The 25128-nt window shown below is 39.0% G+C and overlaps 2 protein-coding genes across 4 annotated transcripts in view; one reads left to right on the top strand and one right to left on the bottom strand.

Moving 5' to 3' along the window:
* The window catches only part of LOC124112914 (opioid growth factor receptor-like protein 1), a 39831-nt gene extending 17444 nt beyond the window's left edge, over positions 1 to 22387 (bottom strand). The window contains exons 1-8 of one of the 3 annotated variants that reach the window (XM_046473105.2): positions 21941 to 22387; positions 21659 to 21844; positions 19009 to 19068; positions 13063 to 13140; positions 9261 to 9330; positions 8593 to 8671; positions 4366 to 4432; positions 2699 to 2847 (exon numbers count right to left, since the gene is read on the bottom strand). In XM_046473105.2, coding sequence (XP_046329061.2) covers positions 2699 to 2847; positions 4366 to 4432; positions 8593 to 8671; positions 9261 to 9330; positions 13063 to 13140; positions 19009 to 19068; positions 21659 to 21844; positions 21941 to 22240 — 989 coding nt within the window. In that variant the 5' untranslated portion in view covers positions 22241 to 22387. Of the gene's footprint in view, positions 1 to 2698; positions 2848 to 4365; positions 4433 to 8592; positions 8672 to 9260; positions 9331 to 13062; positions 13141 to 19008; positions 19069 to 21658 lie in introns of all 3 variants that reach the window. The other 2 variants (XM_046473103.2, XM_046473104.2) reach the window with 2 other exon arrangements.
* Positions 22388 to 22770: 383 nt separating this feature from the next.
* The window catches only part of LOC124112915 (mitochondrial potassium channel ATP-binding subunit-like), a 37018-nt gene continuing 34660 nt past the window's right edge, over positions 22771 to 25128 (top strand). Inside the window, exon 1 of the mRNA XM_046473106.2 lies at positions 22771 to 23038. Within this exon, the coding sequence (XP_046329062.2) occupies positions 22944 to 23038 (95 nt within the window). The 5' untranslated portion in view covers positions 22771 to 22943. The remainder of the gene's footprint in view (positions 23039 to 25128) is intronic.

Here is a 25128-nt window from a genome sequence, read left to right as displayed (position 1 = left end):
GACACTGAACCAAAACCTGATTGTTTCAATGGATTTACACAATACTTTAAAAAAAAAAAAATCACTAAGTGTGAAAGTCTCCAGCTGAGCACTCGACTGATTAGGGTTGACTTGCTTTATGAGTGGTACTCTGGAAGTAAACCCTCAATTAATGTTAACATAAGAAAAATAGAAACGGGAAAAATATAAAATATTCAGAAATTCCTAAATAGCAAAGGGCATCAGTTCAAGGCAGGACTGATATGTGTAAAGGTTCATCAAGAAATAATGGATGGCCTTTGAGTTATGCTCCAGAGACCAACTCTACCCTCATTTGAACCAAATTGACATGGAAATGACAAGGTTTATGAGTATACTTCTGAACAACAGATGGACGGACAGACCCCACTCCAACATGTCCAATATCCAACCCCAATTGATGGCAGGGATAAAAAAAAATGCAGGTCCTAAAATGATACAAAGCAACAATGTTCCACTCTGCTCTCTGCTGAGTTCTGGTGATGTCAAGTCTAGTCATCCTAGTCTGTCTTACAGACCCTGATACAAATATATATCAAATACAGCCCATGCAAGTCTATAATGTTTGGCAAGTCTAGATTACTGCAGTATCAGGAAGAGAGTCACTGGGCTCCTTTTTATTATATTTTTATTAAGATAACTGAACAACTGTTTTTTTTATGTACGATATGTTCATTTCAGAGACTAGATTTTAGTCTTTAGTCATCCTTACTGTGTGGTCTTCAGCAGTGTATTGGAGCACGTCCAGTAGTGTACTCATCTCCATTATGGCTAATATCACACAATAATGCTTGACATCTATTGACTCATAAGACCACTGGCTCATATTCAGTGAAAATGTACAATGACCACAAATGTTAGGCTGAATGGAGTTATTTCCCTTTTCCAAAATAACGATTTTTCTACCCTTCACTGGATTCAATGAAAATGAAACTGGGAACAGACAGAGAGAAGTTGGCTTCTTTCAAGAAATGGTGAGGTGAGGTGAGGTGAGGTGAGGTGAGGTGAGGTGAGGTGAGTGCCTGCTTGTACTAGTCAGGACTAATGCCGATTTTATAGTGCTAGCCATCTGAGATACCATGCCGCAGTTTAACATGGATATCCCACTCAGTATGTACAGACTCTGAGCCCAACAGTCCTTGTTTTATCTTCTTAATGATGTGTGCCAGGCAGGTAACAACAAGTACAGTGAGTGAGTGAGTGAGTGAGTGAGTGAGTGAGTGAGTGAGTGAGTGAGTGAGTGAGTGAGTGAGTGAGTGAGTGAGTGAGTGAGTGAGTGAGTGAGTGAGTGTGAGTGAGTCCCCTTAACATGCTTAACCAAAAAGTTAACATAAAAAGATTAAAGATGGGTTTGTGTGACAGGTCAGTGAAAGGAAGCCATTTAGGAAATGAACATACATGTTTTCAATATTCCTGTAGATTTAACCGCATTAAATTGAAATTGGAACTAAACTCTGAGTGAAGGGGCATTGGTGGACTCAAAGTATTTTAGTGGGTTGTCAATTTGAATTGAGGAAATACTAATTAAATACTCTTTTACCTAAGTATGGCGCTCAATATGCTCAAACATTGATGTTCTTACATAAGAATACTTTACTCACCTATAGGACAGATATTGAATGTATACAGTACCTATACTTTATAACAGCAATCACATAGATGGAATATTGCTGACAACAACAACAACAACAAAACAAACAAACAAACAAAGATCTTCAAAAGCCAAGTGGACACACCTTCAGATAAGGAAAACAAGCCCTAAAGTTGAGTTGTACACTGAATGTCACTACCATGAGGTTACCATGGTTACAGCAATCATTAGACCCGTGAAGTTCCGGGGTAGAATAGGTCTTCAGCAACCCACGCTTGCTGTAAAAGGCGACTATGCTTGTCGTACAAGGGGACTAACGGGATCGGGTGGTCAGGCTCGCTGACTTGGTTGATGCATGTCATCAATCCCAATTGCGTGGATCGATGCTCATGATATTAATCACTGGATTGTCTGGTCCAGAGTCGATTATTTACAGACCGCCGTCATATAGCTGGAATATTGCTGTGTGCGGCGTAAAACAACCAACCAACCAACCAACATCAATCATTGACATGATTATGATGCAACAGGGATGACGTCAGTCGGATACAGAATGCAACAATCATCGAAGTCTCTGTTGCCCCTAAACCTAACAAGATATGATGTCACAGTCGGCTACATACGTGTATGTTGTCCCTAAAAGTTGAAAAATACTCTCGAAGACAATTTTATTGTTTTTCTGCCCAAATGTATCGCAACACACACTTTGAACATTATAGCAACTGCAACTGTATACTGTGGACTATAATTGTACATATATTACAACTTCAAACAATGATTGAGAAAGAAGTACTTTCCTATAAACGTAAACTTCTTTGGTCATACTGCCATCAAATCAGCTTCAAGTAGAGGTGGTTACTGTGATTTGAACATGTTGAAGCCTCGGATTGAATCATGGTAGATTAACCTGGAATATCTAAATCTGTAAAAATGGAATTCCCTTTGTGCACAGAACACCAGCCAGACCTATATGAAGAAAATCCCAAACATAGCACTATACCATTAACCTCGGTTTGGGATTAAGAATAATCGCTCGGTGACTACCTCTAAAGTGTGCCTATCACATAGAGTAATGCTGAATGAACTGACCTGTTGAGATGGCTGTACCGCTGTCGCCAGTTTCGTTTTCTCTCTAGTTCCCCGGTGTTATCATCCTTCAGCTTCATCCCGTAGAAGTCCAGCATCATCTTGTACGACGTTAAAACTCGTCCACAAGTCTTTGGGTCCTTCCTAATTGCCTGAGCAACAAACAAGGTACAATACTTTTGAAACTAAAAGTATTGTTTAGTAGATTTATGACAGTCTCAGTACTAAGACAATCGTAACTCCCGTACTTTAACATAGACTTACAACAGTTTTATTTGTTTGATCATGGGTCTTTTCTGCCAAATTACAGTTTTTACTTTTACCGACTCATGTTGAACTATTTCATATGAAAAGACAGAAGCATAAATGCTCAAATTTATAATTGACATAACATAAATTATCAACAGTATATTTTTAAAAATCAAAAATTCTAAATGTGCCATTCAGGCACTAGGAACTTATCTTACATTCCGTGAAATGCCTAAAATTTATATATACCGTAATTGATGTAATAAGTGCCCAGGGCGCTATCAAAATTAGAAATAGGGGGCTCTTATTAGAATATTATTTTGGTGAAAAAAAACAGAGTTGAAAGATATATTTCGTGGATTATGGTGACAGCCTGAAATGTTTATGTACGACAGATATATTTTTCCAGAATTTAATTGCTCATAACTAAGGGTGCATATAACACATGAGTGTGTATTATACGCGAATAAATAAGTCTTGTGTACATTGATCAATTGGAAGGGGTGCTAATTGGGATTGTTCACTAGCCAATAGATCAGCAAATATCTCTGTGGGCGCTTATTACGTCGAATACGGTGTTCTAATGACTGTTGTTATACAAGGGAGTCTGCGCTGTAAACTGAACAGCCCAACATAAGCATGTGAAATTTGCATGTTGCCAAACTACCACTGCCTTTTCTGTAATTAAATGCTGTCAAATGAAAAGTCTAGATCAGAAGCATATATTTCTGTAGTAGTGATAAAGCGAAATAGCAAGGGGAATCTGCAAAATATCCTCAATGCGATGTTGGTGATGTTCGTAGTATTGCTATTCAGCTAGTTTCACATGCAAATAATCCAGGAAACAGAACAATCTCAAAATAGCATTACAATATGGTACATGATTAAATCACAGATGATTGGAAAACCTTGGTATTCACATTTATAATTATTTTAAGTCGGAGGAGGTGCAATGACAAAGTTGAGACCGGAAGCTTCATATTGTAAAAGAGAGGGTTTGGATCATGCAACTGTCAGTCAAATTGTTATTTCAGTTGACAGTGACAGTGACAGTGACAGTGACAATGGAAATATTTCAAAATAGAAGTTTTGAGACTATCCTTGTGTTTCGCTATTCCCTTCAGCTATTATGATTATTGTGCAAACCCCCTTGTAACAACAGGCATTAAAACACCAACAATGAAATGAGAGCTTGTTAAACAAGTTTTTCAACCTTCCATGACAATGTCGGAAATTATAACAAACAGTAACTTTTGTGCCATTTAAGATGAATTGTTGATTTCAGATTTATATCAATTATGCATTTCATCGGTACGATTTTGCAGCAAACTGACTGTAACTAAGCCTGTATGACAGTAAGCGTGCCATATGGCACAGTGATAGAAGGAATTCTCAACTCTACATGTTGAATGTTATCATACCTCAGCTTCCTTAACTTGTAATTCTTGAGCATAGAAGTTCATTCCATTTTCTCGGATAGGAAACAACCTGTTTCAATGAAGAGAACAATATTTTACATAATGTTTACATTCTAATTGAACTGAATGTAGACAAATATGAACACAAGTCGTGACAACTAAAGTTGCTGATTTTATTCCTTTTAGAACAGAGCATTCAGAGATCATCAAAAAAGAAATCACAAACAAACCTCTGGCTACCATGCCTCGTGACCTTGGACTGATATTTAAATACACTCATACACACTTCCATGGAAATTGAAAATACAACAAAAGTGAGAAACATAAAACGTCCAGTCCCCCTGAGACCGCCCTGTTTGTGTCTTAACATTAGGAAGTTGTCAACATTCCACTCAAAAGCAAATTCAACAAAGAACTTTTTTCCAGAAACAATCCTAATCCTGCTCTCAGTGTTTCCATTACATTGATAGCGAGTGAGTGAGTGAGTGAGTGAGTGAGTGAGTGATGTGGGAGTATTTCAGTTATATCACGGCGTGTCAGCTTGATGTGGGAGTATTCCAGTTATATCATGGCGTGTCAGCTTGATGTTGGAGTATTCCAGTTATATCACGGCGTGTCAGCTTGATGTGGGAGTATTCCAGTTATATCACGGCGTGTCAGCTTGATGTGGGAGTATTCCAGTTATATCATGGCGTGTCAGCTTGATGTGGGAGTATTCCAGTTATATCACAGTGTGTCAGCTTGATGTGGGAGTATTCCAGTTATATCATGGCTTGTCAGCTTGATGTGGGAGTATTCCAGTTATATCACGATGTGTCAGCTTGATGTGGGAGTATTCCAGTTATATCATGGCGTGTCAGCTTGATGTGGGAGTATTCCAGTTATATCATGGCGTGTCAGCTTGATGTGGGAGTATTCCAGTTATATCATGGCGTGTCAGTTTGATGTGGGAGTATTCCAGTTATATCATGGCGTGTCAGCTTGATGTGGGAGTATTCCAGTTATATCACAGTGTGTCAGCTTGATGTGGGAGTATTCCAGTTATATCATGGCCTGTCAGCTTGATGTGGGAGTATTCCAGTTATATCACGATGTGTCAGCTTGATGTGGGAGTATTCCAGTTATATCATGGCGTGTCAGCTTGATGTGGGAGTATTCCAGTTATATCATGGCGTGTCAGCTTGATGTGGGAGTATTCCAGTTATATCACAGTGTGTCAGCTTGATGTGGGAGTATTCCAGTTATATCATGGCGTGTCAGCTTGATGTGGGAGTATTCCAGTTATATCATGGCGTGTCAGCTTGATGTGGGAGTATTCCAGTTATATCATGGCGTGTCAGCTTGATGTGGGAGTATTCCAGTTATATCACAGTGTGTCAGCTTGATGTGGGAGTATTCCAGTTATATCATGGCGTGTCAGCTTGATGTGGGAGTATTCCAGTTATATCACAGTGTGTCAGCTTGATGTGGGAGTATTCCAGTTATATCATGGCGTGTCAGCTTGATGTGGGAGTATTCCAGTTATATCACGATGTGTCAGCTTGATGTGGGAGTATTCCAGTTATATCATGGCGTGTCAGCTTGATGTGGGAGTATTCCAGTTATATCATGGCGTGTCAGCTTGATGTGGGAGTATTCCAGTTATATCATGGCGTGTCAGCTTGATGTGGGAGTATTCCAGTTATATCACAGTGTGTCAGCTTGATGTGGGAGTATTCCAGTTATATCATGGCCTGTCAGCTTGATGTGGGAGTATTCCAGTTATATCACGATGTGTCAGCTTGATGTGGGAGTATTCCAGTTATATCACGGCGTGTCAGCTAGATGTGGGAGTATTCCAGTTATATCACGATGTGTCAGCTTGATGTGGGAGTATTCCAGTTATATCATGGCGTGTCAGCTTGATGTGGGAGTATTCCAGTTATATCATGGCGTGTCAGCTTGATGTGGGAGTATTCCAGTTATATCAAGGCGTGTCAGCTTGATGTGGGAGTATTCCAGTTACGTCACGGCGTGTCAGCTTGATGTGAGAGTATTTCAGTTATATCTCAGCTTGTCAGCTTGATGTGGGAGTATTTCAGTTAAATCACGGCTTGTCAGCTTGATGTGAGAGTATTTCAGTTATATCTCAGCTTGTCAGCTTGATGGGAGAGTATTTCAGTTATATCACAGCTTGTCAGCTTGATGTGGGAGTAATTCAGTTATATCTCAGCTTGTCAGCTTGATGTGGGAGTATTTCAGTTATATAACGGCTTGTCAGCTAGATGTGGGAGTATTTCAGTTATATCATGGCGTGTCAGCTTGATGTGGGAGTATTCCAGTTATATCATGGCATGTCAGCTTGATGTTGGAGTATTCCAGTTATATCACGGCGTGTCAGCTTGATGTGGGAGTATTCCAGTTATATCATGGCGTGTCAGCTTGATGTGGGAGTATTCCAGTTATATCATGGCGTGTCAGCTTGATGTGGGAGTATTCCAGTTATATCACAGCGTGTCAGCTTGATGTGGGAGTATTCCAGTTATATCACAGTGTGTCAGCTTGATGTGGGAGTATTCCAGTTATATCATGGCCTGTCAGCTTGATGTGAGAGTATTTCAGTTATATCTCAGCTTGTCAGCTTGATGTGAGAGTATTTCAGTTATATCACAGCTTGTCAGATTGATGTGAGAGTATTTCAGTTATATCTCAGCTTGTCAGCTTGATGTGGGAGTATTTCAGTTATATAACGGCTTGTCAGCTAGATGTGGGAGTATTTCAGTTATATAACAGCATGTCAGCTTGATGTGGGAGTATTTCAGTTATATAACAGCTTGTCAGCTTGATGTGGGAGTATTCCAGTTATATCACGGTGTGTCAGCTTGATGTGGGAGTATTCCAGTTATATAACAGCATGTCAGCTTGATGTGGGAGTATTTCAGTTATATAACAGCTTGTCAGCTTGATGTGGGAGTATTCCAGTTATATCACAGTGTGTCAGCTAGATGTGGGAGTATTTCAGTTATATAACAGCTTGTCAGCTAGATGTGGGAGTATTTCAGTTATATAACATCATGTCAGCTTGATGTGGGAGTATTCCAGTTATATCACGGTGTGTCAGCTTGATGTGGGAGTATTCCAGTTATATAACATCATGTCAGCTTGATGTGGGAGTATTCCAGTTATATCACGGTGTGTCAGCTTGATGTGGGAGTATTTCAGTTATATCACGGTGTGTCAGCTTGATGTGGGAGTATTTCAGTTATATCATGGTGTGTCAGCTTGATGTGGGAGTATTTCAGTTATATAACAGCTTGTCAGCTAGATGTGGGAGTATTCCAGTTATATCACGGTGTGTCAGCTTGATGTGGGAGTATTTCAGGGCGAACAGGAAATCTCACCCCTGATCATAGATTTCTGGCATGACAAAGGAACGCCAGAACTTCGATGACTGGCGACCTGTGACCCCCTATTAAATAAATAACAGAATAGTTGTGATCATGGTCCTGAAATGTGCTGTGATGTGTGTTCAAAGTTTCACAACCATGACAAGTGATCCTCAGGTATTTGGTCAGCATGGGCAGGCAGCAACATCAGTCACTAGTCCAAAGCCAGAGTTTAGTCACATTTCTCCTGAGTGAGTGAGTGAGTGAGTGAGTATGGTTTTACGCCGCTTTTAGCAATATTCCAGCAATATCACGGCGGGGGACACCAGAAAAGGGCTTCACACATTGATTCCATGTCGGGAATCGAACCCAGGTCTTCGGCGTGATGAGCAAACGCTTTAACCACTAGGCTACCCTACCGCCCCAAATTTCTTCTGATTTAGTAAGATCAGCATATACTAGTATACATAGTATATATACTAAGGCAGAAATCTTCTGAAAATGATGTCTAAAATAAAGATTGTCCTAATAGTTCTGCTTAGTTTGGTCCACATCTTTACACTATAGTTTACTGAAACTGTTCGGGCAAGTACATATAGTAGACTCTTTCTGACACTGACTGTGAGCTGTATATACAAAATGTAATGACCACATTTTAGGATGTGTGGATGAATGGACTGTGGAAGATCACATGCCGTTCAGCGGATAAAAAAAAAGAATTACAAATAACTTGTTTTTCCCCACATTTCAAGAACTAGTATTTGTGTATATGTGGAATTATTACCAAAGGAAAAAACCTTTACAAGAAGAAGTAAATATTTTTGCTATCACGTTGTTACTGCCATCGAATTATTGGACAACTTACCACTGTATGTAACCATGGTGACTCTCAAGTTTGTCGTAGTCTCCATACCATTTCTCGTGTATGACATCAATTTTGTCACCTGCAATACAGGATAATAGTGGTAACCATATTCTGAGAAGCATAACAGGTGAACAGTTCTTCAGTCATTTAATGGCATGTCAGCTTAACATTGGAGGGAAGTCTGCAGTGCTGCGTAAATAAAAGAGTTTGTATTGATGTTTGAGGAAAACTGGTTATGTTGTGCCACATGTTTTCCTTGCAGCAGCAGAAATTTGCAGCAGAATTCATCTGGGAGTGAAAGGGCTGGGTGAGTGAGTGAGTGAGTGAGTGAGTGAGTGAGTGATGTTGGGATCGGTAGGAGAGAGAGAGAGAGAGAGAGAGAGAGAGAGAGAGAGAGAGAGGGGGGGGAGGGAGAGGGAGAGAAAGAGAGAGAACTGTCTGCCATTAGTGACAAATTCATGAGCACAGGGAACATAATCATGGGATTTGAACCCATGAGTCACACCGCCTGAGAGCCAAGGGATGCAACTCTGCACCATCCAGAACACTAGGCCACTTATACCCTGCTGCTGTTCTGGCATGACAGACAATTCATTTATTCAACTTATGACATAAAATTTAGTGACAATACATCTCCAAACGATGCTATCAAGTCTTCATGTACATACCATTTGGACGTGATGTGAGGCGGTTTGTGTAAAATTCTAAGTTGAGTGTTCCAGAAATGTCCTTCTTCCCCTGGAACAAGCCAAAGAACATACAGAAAACTTCACGTCTCTCTGAAACAGACTCCAGATTATTCCAGATTTCCATCAGTACCGGACACAATTGATGCGAGTTTACAATGTTAACTTATCATCAAGTTAAATCTGCCTAATGCAGACTTCCATCTCTCTGGATGACAGACAGAAATTGTGGGACAAAGGACCAATTTATCACAGTCTGGATGATCCTTTCACACATTTCAGTCACACATTCCATCAGCTGTTCTCATCAACAAGCAATGTGTCTACAACTAGTACTGATGCCGGGAATGTAGTCGCGATAGCAGCAATGTAACTTTGAAGACATCTGCAATTACTACTAAGCATGCTGAGTCTAATGTGTCACTGCATCTCTAAGACTTTCACGTCTGCCTTTAGATCCATGAAGATCCAGGGTAGAATAGGTCTTCAGCAACCCATGTATGCCGTAAACGGCGACTATGCTTGTCGTAAGAGGCGACTAACGAGATCGGGTGGTCAGGCTCGATGATTTGGTTGATGCATGTCATTGGTCCCAATTGCATGGATCGATGCTTGTGATATCAATCCCTGGATTGTCTGGTCCAGGCTCCATTATTTACAGACTGGTGCATATAGCTGGAATATTGCTGAGTGCAGCATTAAACAGCAAACCAACCAACAACCAACGCCTGTCCCTGACTTCAACATGTTCAAAAGTTCTTTCACTACAATAACATACATTTATCATGTTTATAAATCTATGTTGTTGTTTTTTTGGTACTAATACAGGATCCAGAGACATATGCCTGTGAAAGGCAAGGGATGTAACTCTTGCTGGAATCAGATTTAAGTCTAATCTGGGCTACTGTCAAAAATTGTTCAAAGAGAAGTACAAAAATCAGTGTTAGAAATTAGCACTAGACGTATAGTCCTTGCCGAACTGCCTGAATGTTAAGGTATTATAAGGACTAGTAGAAATTTGCCATTATTAAGGGTTTTGCTATATGTTTTCATTATAAGGACTAGTGGGCTTAAACAGTTAGTTTGTGTTGCTGAATAATGAGAAGAACAAACAAAAGCAAACTATATGTACATGATTTATGACAAGTTTGATCAAATTTATCCCATGTTCACCATGGTTACACTGTCATGGCGGGGGCACCAAGAGAGGGCATCCTGTACATCGTGCCAGATCAATGAGTAAGCGTATGATATAATGCGAAATGTCCCTTACTGAAGGGTGAAAATGTCTATGTACCATGAGATGCAATGAACTTTGTCACAAAGTGGTCTCATGTGACAAGCAGAAGAAAATCTAGAAGGACTTGTTGATTCTCACAAAATCTAATTAGATTACAAAAACTGCTAGTCTGAAGGACACTGTAGACTAGGATCAGACTAATGATGTCTGGCTCTGTTAGTAGGTCATTCATCATGTTCATACAAAAGTGCATCTTCCCGAGGCAAGGGAGTTAACTGACTTTGAAAGTCCAGTTTTACACCCTTGCTGACAAGGCTGGAATTTCTGGGCCTGGTCGTAACACTACCAGTGGCTCTTACAAGTAATGTCCCTCATCATGCTCATATGTCTCTCCTACTGACCAATCAGATTCTACCTCTCATATCACTTGAGTGCCAAGTCACAATGATCTGATCGATGATCCAGATCTATATTGTGATAAAACGGGTCTGACATCATCAAATCAGGTGAGGCGAATAAAAACATGAAAAGATTTGGAAAATCTGTTTATGCTGTGTTGGCAGTACACATGCTTTGCAAATCCTGCAATCGACCAGAATTGGCACGATAGTTTATGAACCGGATGTTGATTTCGTTATGTGACTTTGATTGGACTATGTATCGACTTGTTGGTCCAGCCAAAATATAGCTCCATAACACCAGCCTAGTTGGGCAAAGGTGGAAACTTTCATAGTCAGTTAACTCCCTTGCTTCGGGTAGATGTCCGCAATTGAACAGTTGGTAGTAAACAGCACATGAGAGCTTGGATTGGGAAACATTGCATATATCTTCAGAACATGCATTACAATTACTCATAGTGACAAGATAAAACAGAATCAACTAATACTATCAATGAGTCCCCATTCCTAAGAGGGACCCTGAGAATTGGATCTGCACCTTCATCTGGAGTGAAATGGGTTATATTGCGGTCTGTCAGCTTAATGTGGGAGGAAAGCCTGAAGTGATGCAGGTCTTACACGTTTACCACTTAGGTGAAACCCATGAGCACAGGTATGGTGCTGACAAACCTAGAAACATAATCGAGGCGAACCGGGATTCAAACCCACAATCCTAGGTTTCTGGCGTGCTCAAGAGATGCAACTCTCCACAGCGAATCGCGGCGCCTCAGACGACTGGACCAACCATGCCCCCCACTATTAACTAGACAAAAATGCAGCAAGTTGATAATTTCCTAGGTTACTTGAGTCAAATTGATCGTTTACCACTGATTTTGATTTTGCTGGAGACAAATGTCCTTTGGACCAGGGTTTTACGTCACGCACAAATGTGAGATTGGACGCAGGAAAAGAATATACTGCATCCCAACATCAAGAGCAGGTAATCGGTGTCTGCTATTTTATCCATCAATCATGACCATTGATTCATTTCAGGCTCTCCAGCAATTAAGTAAACTTATAGTTCACTACACCATTTCATTACTTTACAGGACCCTCATACTGCCTGCAAGGACCCTTTACATTACTCATCTGGACCCAACTTTTGTAAATCAAGGTAAATCCCTGCTTTGGATATTTTCATGATTTTAGCAAATTTTCATAGGTCATTCATCTATATCATAACCAAAGTTATCTGAAGGACATTTGGGATGACAATCGGTCAATGTCCTGGAGTATGAACCATTCTGACACTCTGTTTAAAAGAAGGGAAACTTTTATGCAAACCAAGGTTCATGAATTTCAAGTTATAGAAGCGATCAACTTACAAGGGGTGAGTTGTGTTTAAATCTGCTTTTGACAGTATTCCTGTTATATCACGGCGTGTCAGCTCAATGTGGGAGGAAAACCCCGAAGCATGGGTATGGTGCTGACAAACCAAGAAACATAATGGGGGCGAACCCGGATTCGAACCCACAATCATAGATTTCTGGTGTGCCCAAGGGACGGAAATCTGCATAGTGAATTGTGGCACCTTAGACGACTGGGCCACCCATGCCCCCCAACTTTCAAGGACATTTGTAAAACAATACATGTACCTCAATAACACAGGTGGTATTTGTCGTCTTTACTTACTGCATACATTGAAAATAAATAACTAATAAGACAGGCTTATTTCAAATGCTGCTAAACTTATGGTAGTGATAACCATTGACGACAATAGATGGAAACACACTTCTTAGATAAGTGGCAAACTGGATAAATGGCAAACCTGATAAGTAGGTACTCTTGGCTCAGTCCTTGACTTGCCACTTGACCATGCTAATTACAGTTGACTGTAAATCGTGAAATGAAGGCATCACCTAAATTAATGTGAACGTCGAACCCTAGCCTAAAATGTGGCATGGAGTTAATGAACTTGTTTTGACATGTTAAAGGACCTTCTTCCAAAGTAATTACAGTTAATTTAAAATAGCCTTTCAATACATCCAACCACTTGGAAAGAATAATACCTTTCTCTTCTTATTGAAGTATTTTTAACATGTTTAGTGTTCCTTGTGAAACGTAAACACTTGTCTGGGCCTGGGAGCCTTCTGGCTGGTACACTTACCGGGTATCCCTTCCTATAATCCTCTGTGTCTTTCTGACTCCATCGCCTCGTGAACGCATGTTTCCGTGGATTTCTAGACTAAAATAGAAAAGTTTTCATTCTGTAACACAACAAGAATATATCTATATGGAGAAACGATCTGTTAGCACTGGCACTGAGGTTAAAAGGAGCTGTTTATTAAGAGTGAGTGAGTTTGGTTTAATGCTGCTTTTTACAGTATTACAGTCATATTGGGTGTGTCGGCTTAATGTGGGAGGAAAGCTCAAAGTGATGCAGGTCTCAGACGTTTACCACTTCAGCGAAACCCAGGAGCACGGGTATGGTGCTGACAAACCTAGAAACATAATCGGGCTAACCAGGATTCAAACCCACAATCATAGGTTTCTGGCATGCCCAAGGGACGCAACTCTTCACAGCGAATCGCGGAGCGTTAGACAACTGGGCCACCTGTGCCCGCTGTTTATAAAGACAAAAGAAAGAATGATGAAAATAACGTACAACCTTTCACACACACAAACATAGTTTCAGATACTGGACCAGGTGAATTATTCATATGTCGAGTGAGTGAGTGGGTGAGTGGGTGAGTGGGTGGGTGGGTGGGTGGGTGAGTGAGTGAGTGAGTGAGTGAGTGAGTGAGTGAGTGAGTGAGTGAGTGAGTGAGTGAGTGAGTGAGTGAGTGAGTGAGTGAGTGAGTGAGTGAGTGAGTGAGGACGTTTTTCAGAGGCCGATATTCAGCCCCAAATCTGCAACAAATGACAGTACAAATTCCTAATTTGAATTAATAATTTCTTAATTCCTCAGAATGGACGAAACTATAACCATTAGAATATCCAGTTTTTAACAGTATCACAATTTTTTCACAAATTTGCCAGCCAAGGAAACTAAGTCTGGACCCCACAACCGTTATCGCTAAACAAAGATCTGAGGATATCCCATTAGGGGTCACGTCAGAATGACCTTTCATCTGACCAATCAGAGCATCGCTTACCAGATCATGAAAGTGACAGTCGGAATGTGAATTCTAATCATGCAACCTCGAAAATTTTAACACGGGGTATTCTGAACGATAATTACGGGCTTATCGACTGAATCCATACAATCTAGACCATCTATTAGCCATTCCAGAATGTTCTTTTGTTCAGGTTACAAATTTTTAAGCAAGAATTTGTCAAAATGTGTTTCGAAGCGTAGTAGCCAATTTGAAATTAGTGCCATAAAGCATGATAAAGCTGCCTTCTGATTGGCTAATGTCGACTTCTTGTGAGTCATTCCATTAGTTGGCCAAATTTTGCGCAAGGTCGGTCTGCCGTGACCCCTAATGGGATGTCCTCAGATCTTTACTTAGTGGTAGTGAGAACTAAGATCTGATTTTAATGAGATTGCAATAAGCAATATTAGTTTGATACATTAATCAGCGTTTTTCCTTGACCTACAAATCTGGGGGTCCAGTGGACTCCCACAGAATAATTTCAAGGGTCCCTACAGGAAAGGGTTCTGTAAAGTGAAGAAATCATGAAGAGTAGTGTAGTGTAAGTGTAAGATTTGATAATTACTCTTATTACAAGAGCTTTGTCAAGAATTGGGATCAATGAATATACTATATGCCTTCCTCGCGATTTAATAAAAAAATATTTTGTATCCATGTTATACATTTGTGCGTACTGGACGCACATATCTGCATCGTGTAAAACCCTGATTAAAATAGAAATATGGGGATAGTGATATATCACCAGGCCAAAATTATCAATATTTGTGTCTAAAAAATATGGTACACAACTGCAAAAAAACCCAAAAAAACCGCCCACCCACACTATATTTTCAAAAGTCATTGGACCTGTGAAGATCCGGGGTAGAATAGGTCTTCAGCAACCCATGCTTGCCGTACAAGGCTAATAAGCGTGTCGTAAGAGGCGACTAACGGGATCGGGTGGTCAGACGCGCTGACTTGGTTGATGCATCTCATCATATCCCAATTGCGTACATCGATGCTCTTGATGTCAATCACTGGACTATCTGGTCCAGATTTGATTATTTACAGACCGCTGTCATATATTCATCAGAAACGAAAGTAGCTGTGTGTCATATTCATGATATTGGATCGCTATATTTTTTAAGTATTAGATTATTAATTTTTAGGGAAAATGGAAACAAAAACGAAACATGTGACAGACTTTATGATGATGCGGGCGGTGCCTGAGAACCAAGACTATTATTTTTTTTAGCCTTACAGCAAACATGGGTTGGGAAATATGTGATCATATGATGGTCTTCACGGGGTATTTCATGAAAACAAGGTGAGAAGTTTAGGCTGATTTTCAAACCTTGTGCACCAAGAGCATGCAAAGCACAGCCAGTAGTCCTGCACCATGACTGTGGAAAATATACATTTTATGAAACCCAATACCAGATTAGATCATTCAATAAAAAGCAAGACTAGCCAGCAATGTATGAAATCAGCATCAGACAACAAAATAGAGGAGAGATATATTGTGTCATAAAGATTTCCCAGATCATGTTATTCTACGTAGCCAGTCCCAAGCTGTGAAATACCATGCCTGATGGATCATGATAGTCTGTCAAACCAGTAGAATTTTGAATTTCACTTGTCTGGGGACAGAAAAAGCATTAAATCACTTCTTTATCGTACTAGGAACATGCCATTCAGGTGTGGGGCTGTCTTGGATATCAAGGATAAAAATATTTTTGTGACCTCCACAAACGCCAAGATAACATTGATAAGCATGATAAGATACAAATGTCCTTGAAAATCCAAATCATTTGGGTACAAGCCATTAGGACAAACTTGGTTCAAAACAAGTAGATCTTTACTGGCCATGACAAGTGATCATTTCCTCACAAGCCACACCCATCTGTATGTATTTGGCAATAGCATGATGAGGTGAAATGCTCCATGTCTATCAAGTATCTGGGACTTATGGAGACTAGATATTTTTTCAGCCCCAGATAATTAAAATTATGAGCCTAAATATTTCATTTTGAAGAAAAAAACCCACCTCACAACAATGGATTTTTAGCAGACAAATTTGTTTTCAACACTGAAATATCATTAATTTTTTTCAAGCATTATTCTGGGATCTCTTTTCGATAAAATCTGACCTCCATCTCCCAAGATTAGCAAATGGTCCGTCCCTTCTGTGTGTATCATGTACTGTATCGGCCATAGTCGTGACAATAAGCCCCCTGGACAACTTTAACTTTAACTTTAACTTTAACAGTCATATTAAAACCAGAAACAACCTTAAACTTGGTACAAATGACCATGAAACTAAAACTTTTTCAATAATAGTTACCATGGTTACTGAGCAGTAAAATACCCCTCATACACTGCTGTGTTTTATGTAAAAAGAACAGTTATTGGTTATGTGCACAATAAAATGTGGATTGTCATGTAAATCTACAGGCTTTGTAACAGGTGCTTATTAAGATTATGTAAATGCTGATGATAAAATGGATGAAGAGGATATGTATCAATGAGGCAGAGGTGAACAACATGCTCAATTTCCATCCCTATATTCACATGTGTTTCCTTTATGTTTCCCGAGGCTGAAGATGAATGGGTTACTGCCTCACAGGCAGGAGGGGCATCCTTGTTAGGCCAAAAAAAAATAATAGTCTTGGCACCACCTGCATCAGCATAGAGTTTGCCACACTATTCGTTTTTATTGCCATTTAAAACAGAAAATCCTAAAATATTCCAAGTATGAAAATTTGTCCTACTAAGTGGGGTTTAACGCTGCTTTTAACAGTATTCCAGTCATATCACGGCGTGTCAGCTTAATGTGGAAGGAAAGCCCAAAGTGATTTCTGGACTAAAATAGAAAAGTTTTCATTCTGTAACACAACAAGAATATATCTATATGGAGAAACGATCTGTGAGCACTGGCACTGAGGTTAAAAGGAGCTGTTAATTAAGAGTGAGTGAGTTTGGTTTAATGCTGCTTTTTACAGTATTACAGTCATATCGCGGTGTGTCAGCTTAATGTGGGAGGAAAGCTCAAAGTGATGCAGGTCTCAGACGTTTACCACTTCAATGAAACCAATGAGCATGGGTATGGTGCTGACAAACCTAGAAACATAATCAGGGCGAACCAGGATTCGAACCCACGATCATAGGATTCTGGCACGCCCAAGGGACGCAACTCTGCACAACGAATCGCGGCGCCTTAGACGACTGGGCCACCCGTGCCCCCTTAGTCCCAATAAATATTCTTTTGCTGATGCAGACAGTGCCTGGCAGTTTCACAACATGCACAAAGGATAGTTATTCCTGTCTGTCACATACAAACACATCTGCTTAAATGGAAAATATAATGGTGTTCTATTGATTGCAATCATTACAACAGATGTTAATGCCTTACCAAAATTCCGGAATATTCTTTCTATTCGGGCATGCTATGTATTATACTAGTTATATATTTGACTGATCATGCTGACTAAGACAGGCATTCATCATGTGTTCATGTTTATAAAAGTGAAGTATGCTTAAGCAAGGAGCACTACTATTCAAGGGTTACTCATCGACAATAATCCAGGGTATCATATCTTCATTCCATAATCCATAATCCATACTAGGGCTGGGACGATACACCAACTGTGTGATCCGATACATATCACGATACCTTGCTCACGATCCAATATGTATAACCATACATGCATGTGGCTCTTATCTGTGGTGCAAAAGCATTTTTTTTCATAGACAAGATGACCAAATACCTCACACACTGATGAATTACAGTTGGCAGTGTCAAGTATGACACAAAGGATGAAATTATTTATTTTGTCACCACTAATGTTCACTATTAACTAGTGTTTGATGTAACGGTTATTAAAGCAAACAGTTATGGTAAGAATAGATATTTTTTACTTTGTTTGTGACTGTGCTCGATACTTGTATCGATAGGTAAAATATCACGATTCCCTGATGCATCAGTGTATCATCCCACCACAAATACATACCCAGGACTAACTCCCTACCATAGCCTCGTTTTGTGAAAGACATTGCCATCCGGTGTTTGAAAAAAATAAATTGTCTGGCTGCCATCAGGCCTTACAAACTTTAGAAGTTGAAGGCCCTGACTAAACTCTTCAGGCCCTCGTTTGAAAACAAAAACCTGCGGTTATTGGGACAAATAGACACATAAAATAACTGCAGGTCATAAGCACCCATATAAATTTGAAACTTTGGGCCCGACACGAGATCTACCTGCCATGGGCCTGGAAGCAGACTCCTATTTCGAACACTGTCCCCATCTCTTTATATTAGCAACTCTGCACAGACTTTGCATCTGCTAACAGGGGTAATCTGATTGGATGGCTATTTTCAAGTTGTATACTGGACTCAAAAGGAAGCTATGGTGACAAATTGTTTGTTTGTTTGTTGTTTAACGCTGCACTCAGCAATATTCCAGCTATATGACAGCAGTCTTTAAATAATTGAGTCTGGACCAGACAATCCAGTGTTTGACATCATGAGCATTGACCTACGCAATTGGAATATGATGACATGCATCAACCAAGTCAGCAAGCCTGACCACCTGATCCTGTTAGTCGCCTCTTAAGACAAGCATAGTCGCCTTTTACGGCAAGAATGTATGGTGACAAATGGGTCCAAGGCACATATCATAATAGAATGGAGATATAAACACTGAATTAGTAGGGATGGATACTACAACATGTAAAATGCACAAATCATATGTTATTCAGGAAAGGGCTCATTTCACTAATACTGTGCTGAGAATGTACTCAATGCATTAATGTAACCATGTCAACAAACTTTCATCATTAGACCTGAACACCGAAGAGCAAAAAAGACCTCAAGACATTCTACTATCTATATTGACTTACTACCACGAAAGAATCAGAGTCAGCGCAAATAGAGGGAGAAAATGGAGCAGTCCTACACCATTGTTCATGGAAGGTGCCTACCCTTTCTGTACTAGATCGCCAGGGTTTGGACCATGCTTCCTCATACTCGTCACTCGATGACTGAAGAAACAATACATGTGCTTCAGTCATAGACAGACATGACGTAAAATGACCAAATCTCCAAGCTGAATACAGAGGTTTTTATATAAACTAGGAATCAAGAATGTTAGACAATGTTAAACTAGAAGCATTAAGCAAGGCATAATAACACCAATAAAGAACATTAAGTTAGTCAAATATAATTTGATTTTACCAAGTTATTCTTCTGCCTCTAGGCCCAAAATATTTGTGGTGGTTCACCATGTACAAATATCCCAAGACAAAAGTCTATATCTTTATGACATTAATGTTCTTTTTGCTTAATTCTGCAGCATTACCGTATTCGACGTAATAAGCGCCCCGCTCTAATAAGCGCCCGCGGCGATATTTGCTACCATATTGGCTAGTGAACAATCCCAATTAGCACCCCTTCCGATTGATCAATGTACACAAAACTTATTTATTCGCGTATAATACGCACTCGTGTCTCACATGCACCCTTAATTATGGGCAATTAAATTCTGGAAAAATGCATCTGTCGTATATAAACATTTCAGGCTGTCAGCATAAACCACGAAATTTATCCTTTAACTCTGTTTTTTTCACCAAAATAATATCCTAATAAGAGCCCCCTATATCTAATTTTGAGAGCGCCCTGGGCGCTTATTACGTCGAATACGGTAATCCCTATTTGTGTATGGTGTAAGAGAAGGACATTGCTCAAGTAACTCATATGAGATTCATAGAAAGAATGTGAGAAACATGCTGAGCCACCACAAAATTCTACATGTTCTAAGGCCTAGTCTTATGTCTAAAATAAAAAAATATTTATCATGTTCATATTTGTCATATTTATCTTTATCATGTTCCTTTAATGTCTTTTAGCATTACATTCACATGAATAGTTTTAAGGAAAAATGTTTTGCAAATGATGTTATTTTGTACTTGTTGATGTTTAACCAGGCCTACTATATTTTATCAGTTGATTTACAAAAGCAACTCACGATAGTGACATATAAAAAAATGAAATCAGAACAAACAAACATTGTGAAATTTATGTTGTTCCACATGAACAGTTTCTTGGGACCAATTGGTGTGATGGAGGCGAGAAAAAAAAAGAAAAATGCCTAGATCAATTAAAACAAATTGACATCACAGATTTATTGGGCCAACTTGGTTTGAACATGTTGATGGAGGAATAAAAAACAACAAATTAGAAAATCTTAATCATTTCCTGACTTATCACTGCTAATGATGCTAATGGAGTAACTACTGCATCTTCTTGTGTATAGTGCGCACTGTTTTCCCCCGTAAATACAGCTATGAAGAACAGCGTGAGCATACACGCATACAATGAGTTTTGATGTTTTTTCTCGAAAGCAAAGAAATTAACGTGAGATGATTTGCATGTGACACCAGAAATACCATGTCAACAAATCCACACTGGTATCTGCATGATCTGGTTATAAAAAGTGTTCATTTTCATCTGGATTTAACATAATATGTTCTTATAATCTATTTCATCCCTCTTATTCCAAATTGACAGCACTCCAATCGACTCCTTGAAACAAACCTTGGTTGTCAGGGAATGGAAATCATATCACAAATACCATACCTTGACCCATTAAAAGTCATATTCATTGTTGTTTGACAATATGTCTACATATTGTACTCACTATCGAAATATCAAGAGTGCGCGAACCCTCAAATGATGACCCATCAAACTTGACCACATAAAATACATCTGGCAAAATACCAAGGTGCTACGCTTATCATTATTATTATTTTAAACATGTTATAGTAAAAACTGCAACTAAAATAACACACAATATTGGTATACATTATTCATAGTAAAACAACAGTTTCAGATACATTTACTTCTGATCATTGCATTAAATTATTAAGTATTTCTTAACTGAATCACCGGTAGCAAATGTGTGCACAGTTGGTTGCTATTTCTTGGTCAGTTTCAAAGACAAATACACATGGTATACTTAATCTCTGCATATAAAACAACGCCTATCATAGCAGGAATTACAATTGAAATGGTAATTTATCATGTCTACATGGTCTAGTGATGTCTCATTGCAAAATTCACATTTTAAATAGATCAATACTTTAGATTGTTGGTGAACTACATTTCAAATCGATCAATATTTTAGATTGTTGGTGAACTTTAAAAAAACACCATCATATTATGTTATTTCTGAAAATCAGGAAAAAATAGTTTGGCGGATCCGTAATACAAGGAGTTGAAATTACTTGGTAAATTTGACTGAACTACATCATACAAGTGCATCTTCTTGCTGTCGAATTTTTGTTAATGTGAATAGGTCACCTGACACCCCAACCTGTATTTTGTAAAGTCATATTTATGCAGGCTGCTTATCTGGTAAATTTTATTAATGTTTCTTAACAAGAGACTAAAGAAAACATAATTAACAAATAACAAGAGTTGAGATCACGTGCATGCTATAAACAATGATAAAGGGGTGTTGGCAATAATTGGTCTTTAGCCAGGATACATCATCATACTTGTGCAATGAAAAAAGAAGTTTTTGGTTCAATAGAAATAACAGAAATGCTAATGGTATCATCAATTATGCCTTACATCTTGGTAGGAGGTAGCCCCACTTCTTTTTCCAGGTTTCGTTTTGTCCTTGGTCTTAGAGTTACCCATGTCTTCTCTCAATGCTTCAATTTCTTTTTCACTATCACTGTCAGAAGGATGGTAAAATTTATCTAAATCATCGCTATTGTCTTCAAAATCGATGTCTTCATCACTTTTCCGTGTTGACTCTTCCTCTTCTGTTTTCTGACGATCGACAGTTTCTGTCAATTCCTGTATGTCAGCGATTTCTTCTTCGTCAGCTTTCTGCGTCTCGTCAGTCGCCTCTTCCTCTTCTGTTTTCTGACGATCGACAGGTTCTGTCAATTCCTGTGTGTCAGCGAGTTCTTCTTCGTCAGCTTTCTGCGTCTCGTCAGTCGCCTCGTCTTCTGTTTTACCTTTCTGTTCTTTCTTCTGCTGTTCGGACTCGCTTCCTACTTGTGGCAATTCGTCGTCTGCTACTTCTACTCCCTCGTTCCCATTCGTTGTACCATCTACAACCATGGGCTCCGCGTTTGTGTTGACATTATCCGGAGACTCGGGCTTATCCTCAATCTCTTTAGTGTCGCCTGACTCCGACGACATACTCTAATAACTGGGCCGGGAGAAAAAATTTCGAGCACTTCCGTTTCCTACTTTCGTTTTTACCTGTGTATCCCAGAAAGAGGCATAAATACACCTATCAGGAACAACTTCACAAAGATGAAAACAGGTGCTTGTAAAATAAGTAAAGCTAGACTTCGCGGTTTGTTCTAAAACTGAAATATATTTTCCGAAACTGGTATCTATATGTTTGTTCATATATTTCTCTAGATCTAATGTATAAATGTTTCTTATTTGAAATGAAATATATATTTAGTTGTAATATCCCTCAGTCACTACAAATAGATTTACATACCAGCTGAGTTAAAAGATATATATGTCTCGTTTCGGATAACAATATCTCCTATTGATCAACCCAAACAAAGTGGTACTTTCGTTTTACATGGTATTGTGCAATACTATTGTTGACAAGAGAAACAGTCAAAACTTCTTTTTTTAACAAAATATAATTTTCGAACGTTATGACTTGTGGCTGTGCTCTCTCTAATACGAAACTGACTTCCAAGCCCTAGCTTTGTAAACATGGCGTTCTCCATGCGGCGAATTGCTCTTTGCCCTCTAAATGTTTCTTAGCAAATCAAGAGCTCGGAAAATGTATATTTTTGTACAATTCGCAATTAGTGAAAGCATAACATCAAAGTGATTTCTTTTAGATAGAAATCACACTGAAACCACAGCTCCCAACATGAGTTTCATCCGTGGTGGCGTCTTCATGAGAAGAGCATCGTCTGCTAAATATCGTCTACTCAGTTCGCTGGCAGCAAGTTTTCTTCCTCCGAGGTGATATCTGTGTGCAATGTCCCTCCTTACATTACTGTAAATTATGGATTATTAGTGATTAGTGACGGTTACCTATCCTACGCTGCGCGGATTGGTATATATTTCCTATCCTGGTCATATCCGCTCCTGTGATAATCAAATCTTCACTGCAGCTGTCAGTTAGGACAATATTCTGAATAGTGTCATTCTCTAAGGCTAGTCCAAAGTTTAACAAAATTATTTCCTTATAAACATGGCAAATTCTGCTTTAAGTGAGTTTAAAAAAAGTATTAAATCAATAGTTTTTGTTCATTTACATTTTACAATACAATTATTAAATTTCAGGGTGTCAGTCAAGCCTGACCATAACCAAAATAGATTGGATAATTTTATCATAGTGATCCATTTGTCAGGCCAAAATGGATCACTGTTTGTCAAAGTCGTCTGATCTGCTTTGGCGATGGTTCATTTTGCCTGCTGTCAAAATTTCAGTCCTTTTTTATTCCCCTGTTTATACAAAGGTTGTTACAGAGATCGGTATGTGGCCCCCTGGCTGTTAGACATGTAATGATATGGTGGAGTCGTAATACAATAAATATTCTGACACTTTTGGTGCGATATTATTTGTATCCCAATTCAGTACTTAAATTTCATAAGTTGATATTCTTTCTTCTTGCAGGTGAATTACAACCCTAAATCATTTGTTTTTAGATTTCAGATATCAAAGATGGGATGTTGTAGGGCACAAACATGTTGGCTAGAGGGTATTGGGAATGTGATGCAATATATAGATAACCGAGAAAAATACTAGAGAATCTGCGTTAACTGGTTGTTCAACAATTACTGTTATTATTATGTTTTTACACCGATGTGACGTGTATTGTAATGTATTGTATATATCGCGATACAGGAGTTGTAAATCAATGTATCGTGGTCCTTGTATCGCAAAACAATACTGTATTGCCATATCATTACACAACTAATGGCTGTAGGTAATTTCTTACTGAGCAGGCCGAGTAGGTTATCTGTACCTAATGATTTTTACCCAAATACCGTATTTGACGTAAAAAGCACCCAGGGCGCTCTTAAAATTAAAAATAGTGGGCTCTTATTAGAAAATTATTTTGGTGAAAAAAGTTATAAGATAAATTTCGTGGTTCATACTGACTGCCCCAAATGTTTATATACGAGACATACATTTTTCCAGAATTTAATTAGGAGATAAACATACTGTGTTTTCAGTGTAGAGCTAGGTTACCTGTAGATTTAACCCCGCTAAATTGAATTTGGAACCAAACGCGCAGCGTGAGGTTTCAAATGTTAAATTTAGCGGGGTTAAATCTACAGATAACCTAGCTCTACATTGAAAACACAGTATGTTTATCTCCATTCTACCATGACTAAATAAAATGCGAACTCTTTGGTGTTAGCAAACATACTGAGTGAAGCGGCATGGGATGAATCCAGTGTTTTGAGTGGGTTATCGATCTGAATTACGGAATCACCGAAACAAAATATGGTGCTGTATATACTCAAGCAGTTTGTTGACACCGTAATACTTCACTCGAACATATGACAGGCATTGAAAGCATATAAGCACGGCAACTTGGTAAGCTAACATGAGGTGGGCATCCCTAAAGAAAACAAGGCAAGCTTTGCAAGGCTTTCGCTCTACATCGCACGTCACCATTATGACGTCATATCGCTCATTGTGACGCAAAAGATATGACGTCACAGTCATATACAGAAAAGCGCCAAAATTCCAAGCTTTCTGTTGTCTCCAAAACGTAAATAGATTTGTAGATTTCTAACGTGTTTTCTGCATGAAATGTATTGCCACACTTGAATACTGTAGTAACCGCATCTGTGCATTTTGTAACCTGTAATTGTAGGTATAATTATCTAAATATGCCTACCGACAATGACTGAAAATAGTACTATTCTATGAATATTAGCTTCCGCGGTGATGCGGTCGTCAAACCAGCTGTTTCAATCAGAGGGGGTTTATTGTGATTTAATAGCCTCTGATTGATCAATCAGAATCAAGTAAAATCCAAATTCATGGTAGAATTGCCCATAATAAAGGGTGCATATAACACACGAGTGCGTAT

Source organism: Haliotis rufescens, unplaced genomic scaffold (genome assembly GCF_023055435.1).
Source record: "Haliotis rufescens isolate VD_foot unplaced genomic scaffold, xgHalRufe1.0.p SCAF_6, whole genome shotgun sequence".
Classification (NCBI taxonomy): domain Eukaryota; kingdom Metazoa; phylum Mollusca; class Gastropoda; order Lepetellida; family Haliotidae; genus Haliotis; species Haliotis rufescens.
This window is presented reverse-complemented; position numbering and strand designations above follow the sequence as displayed.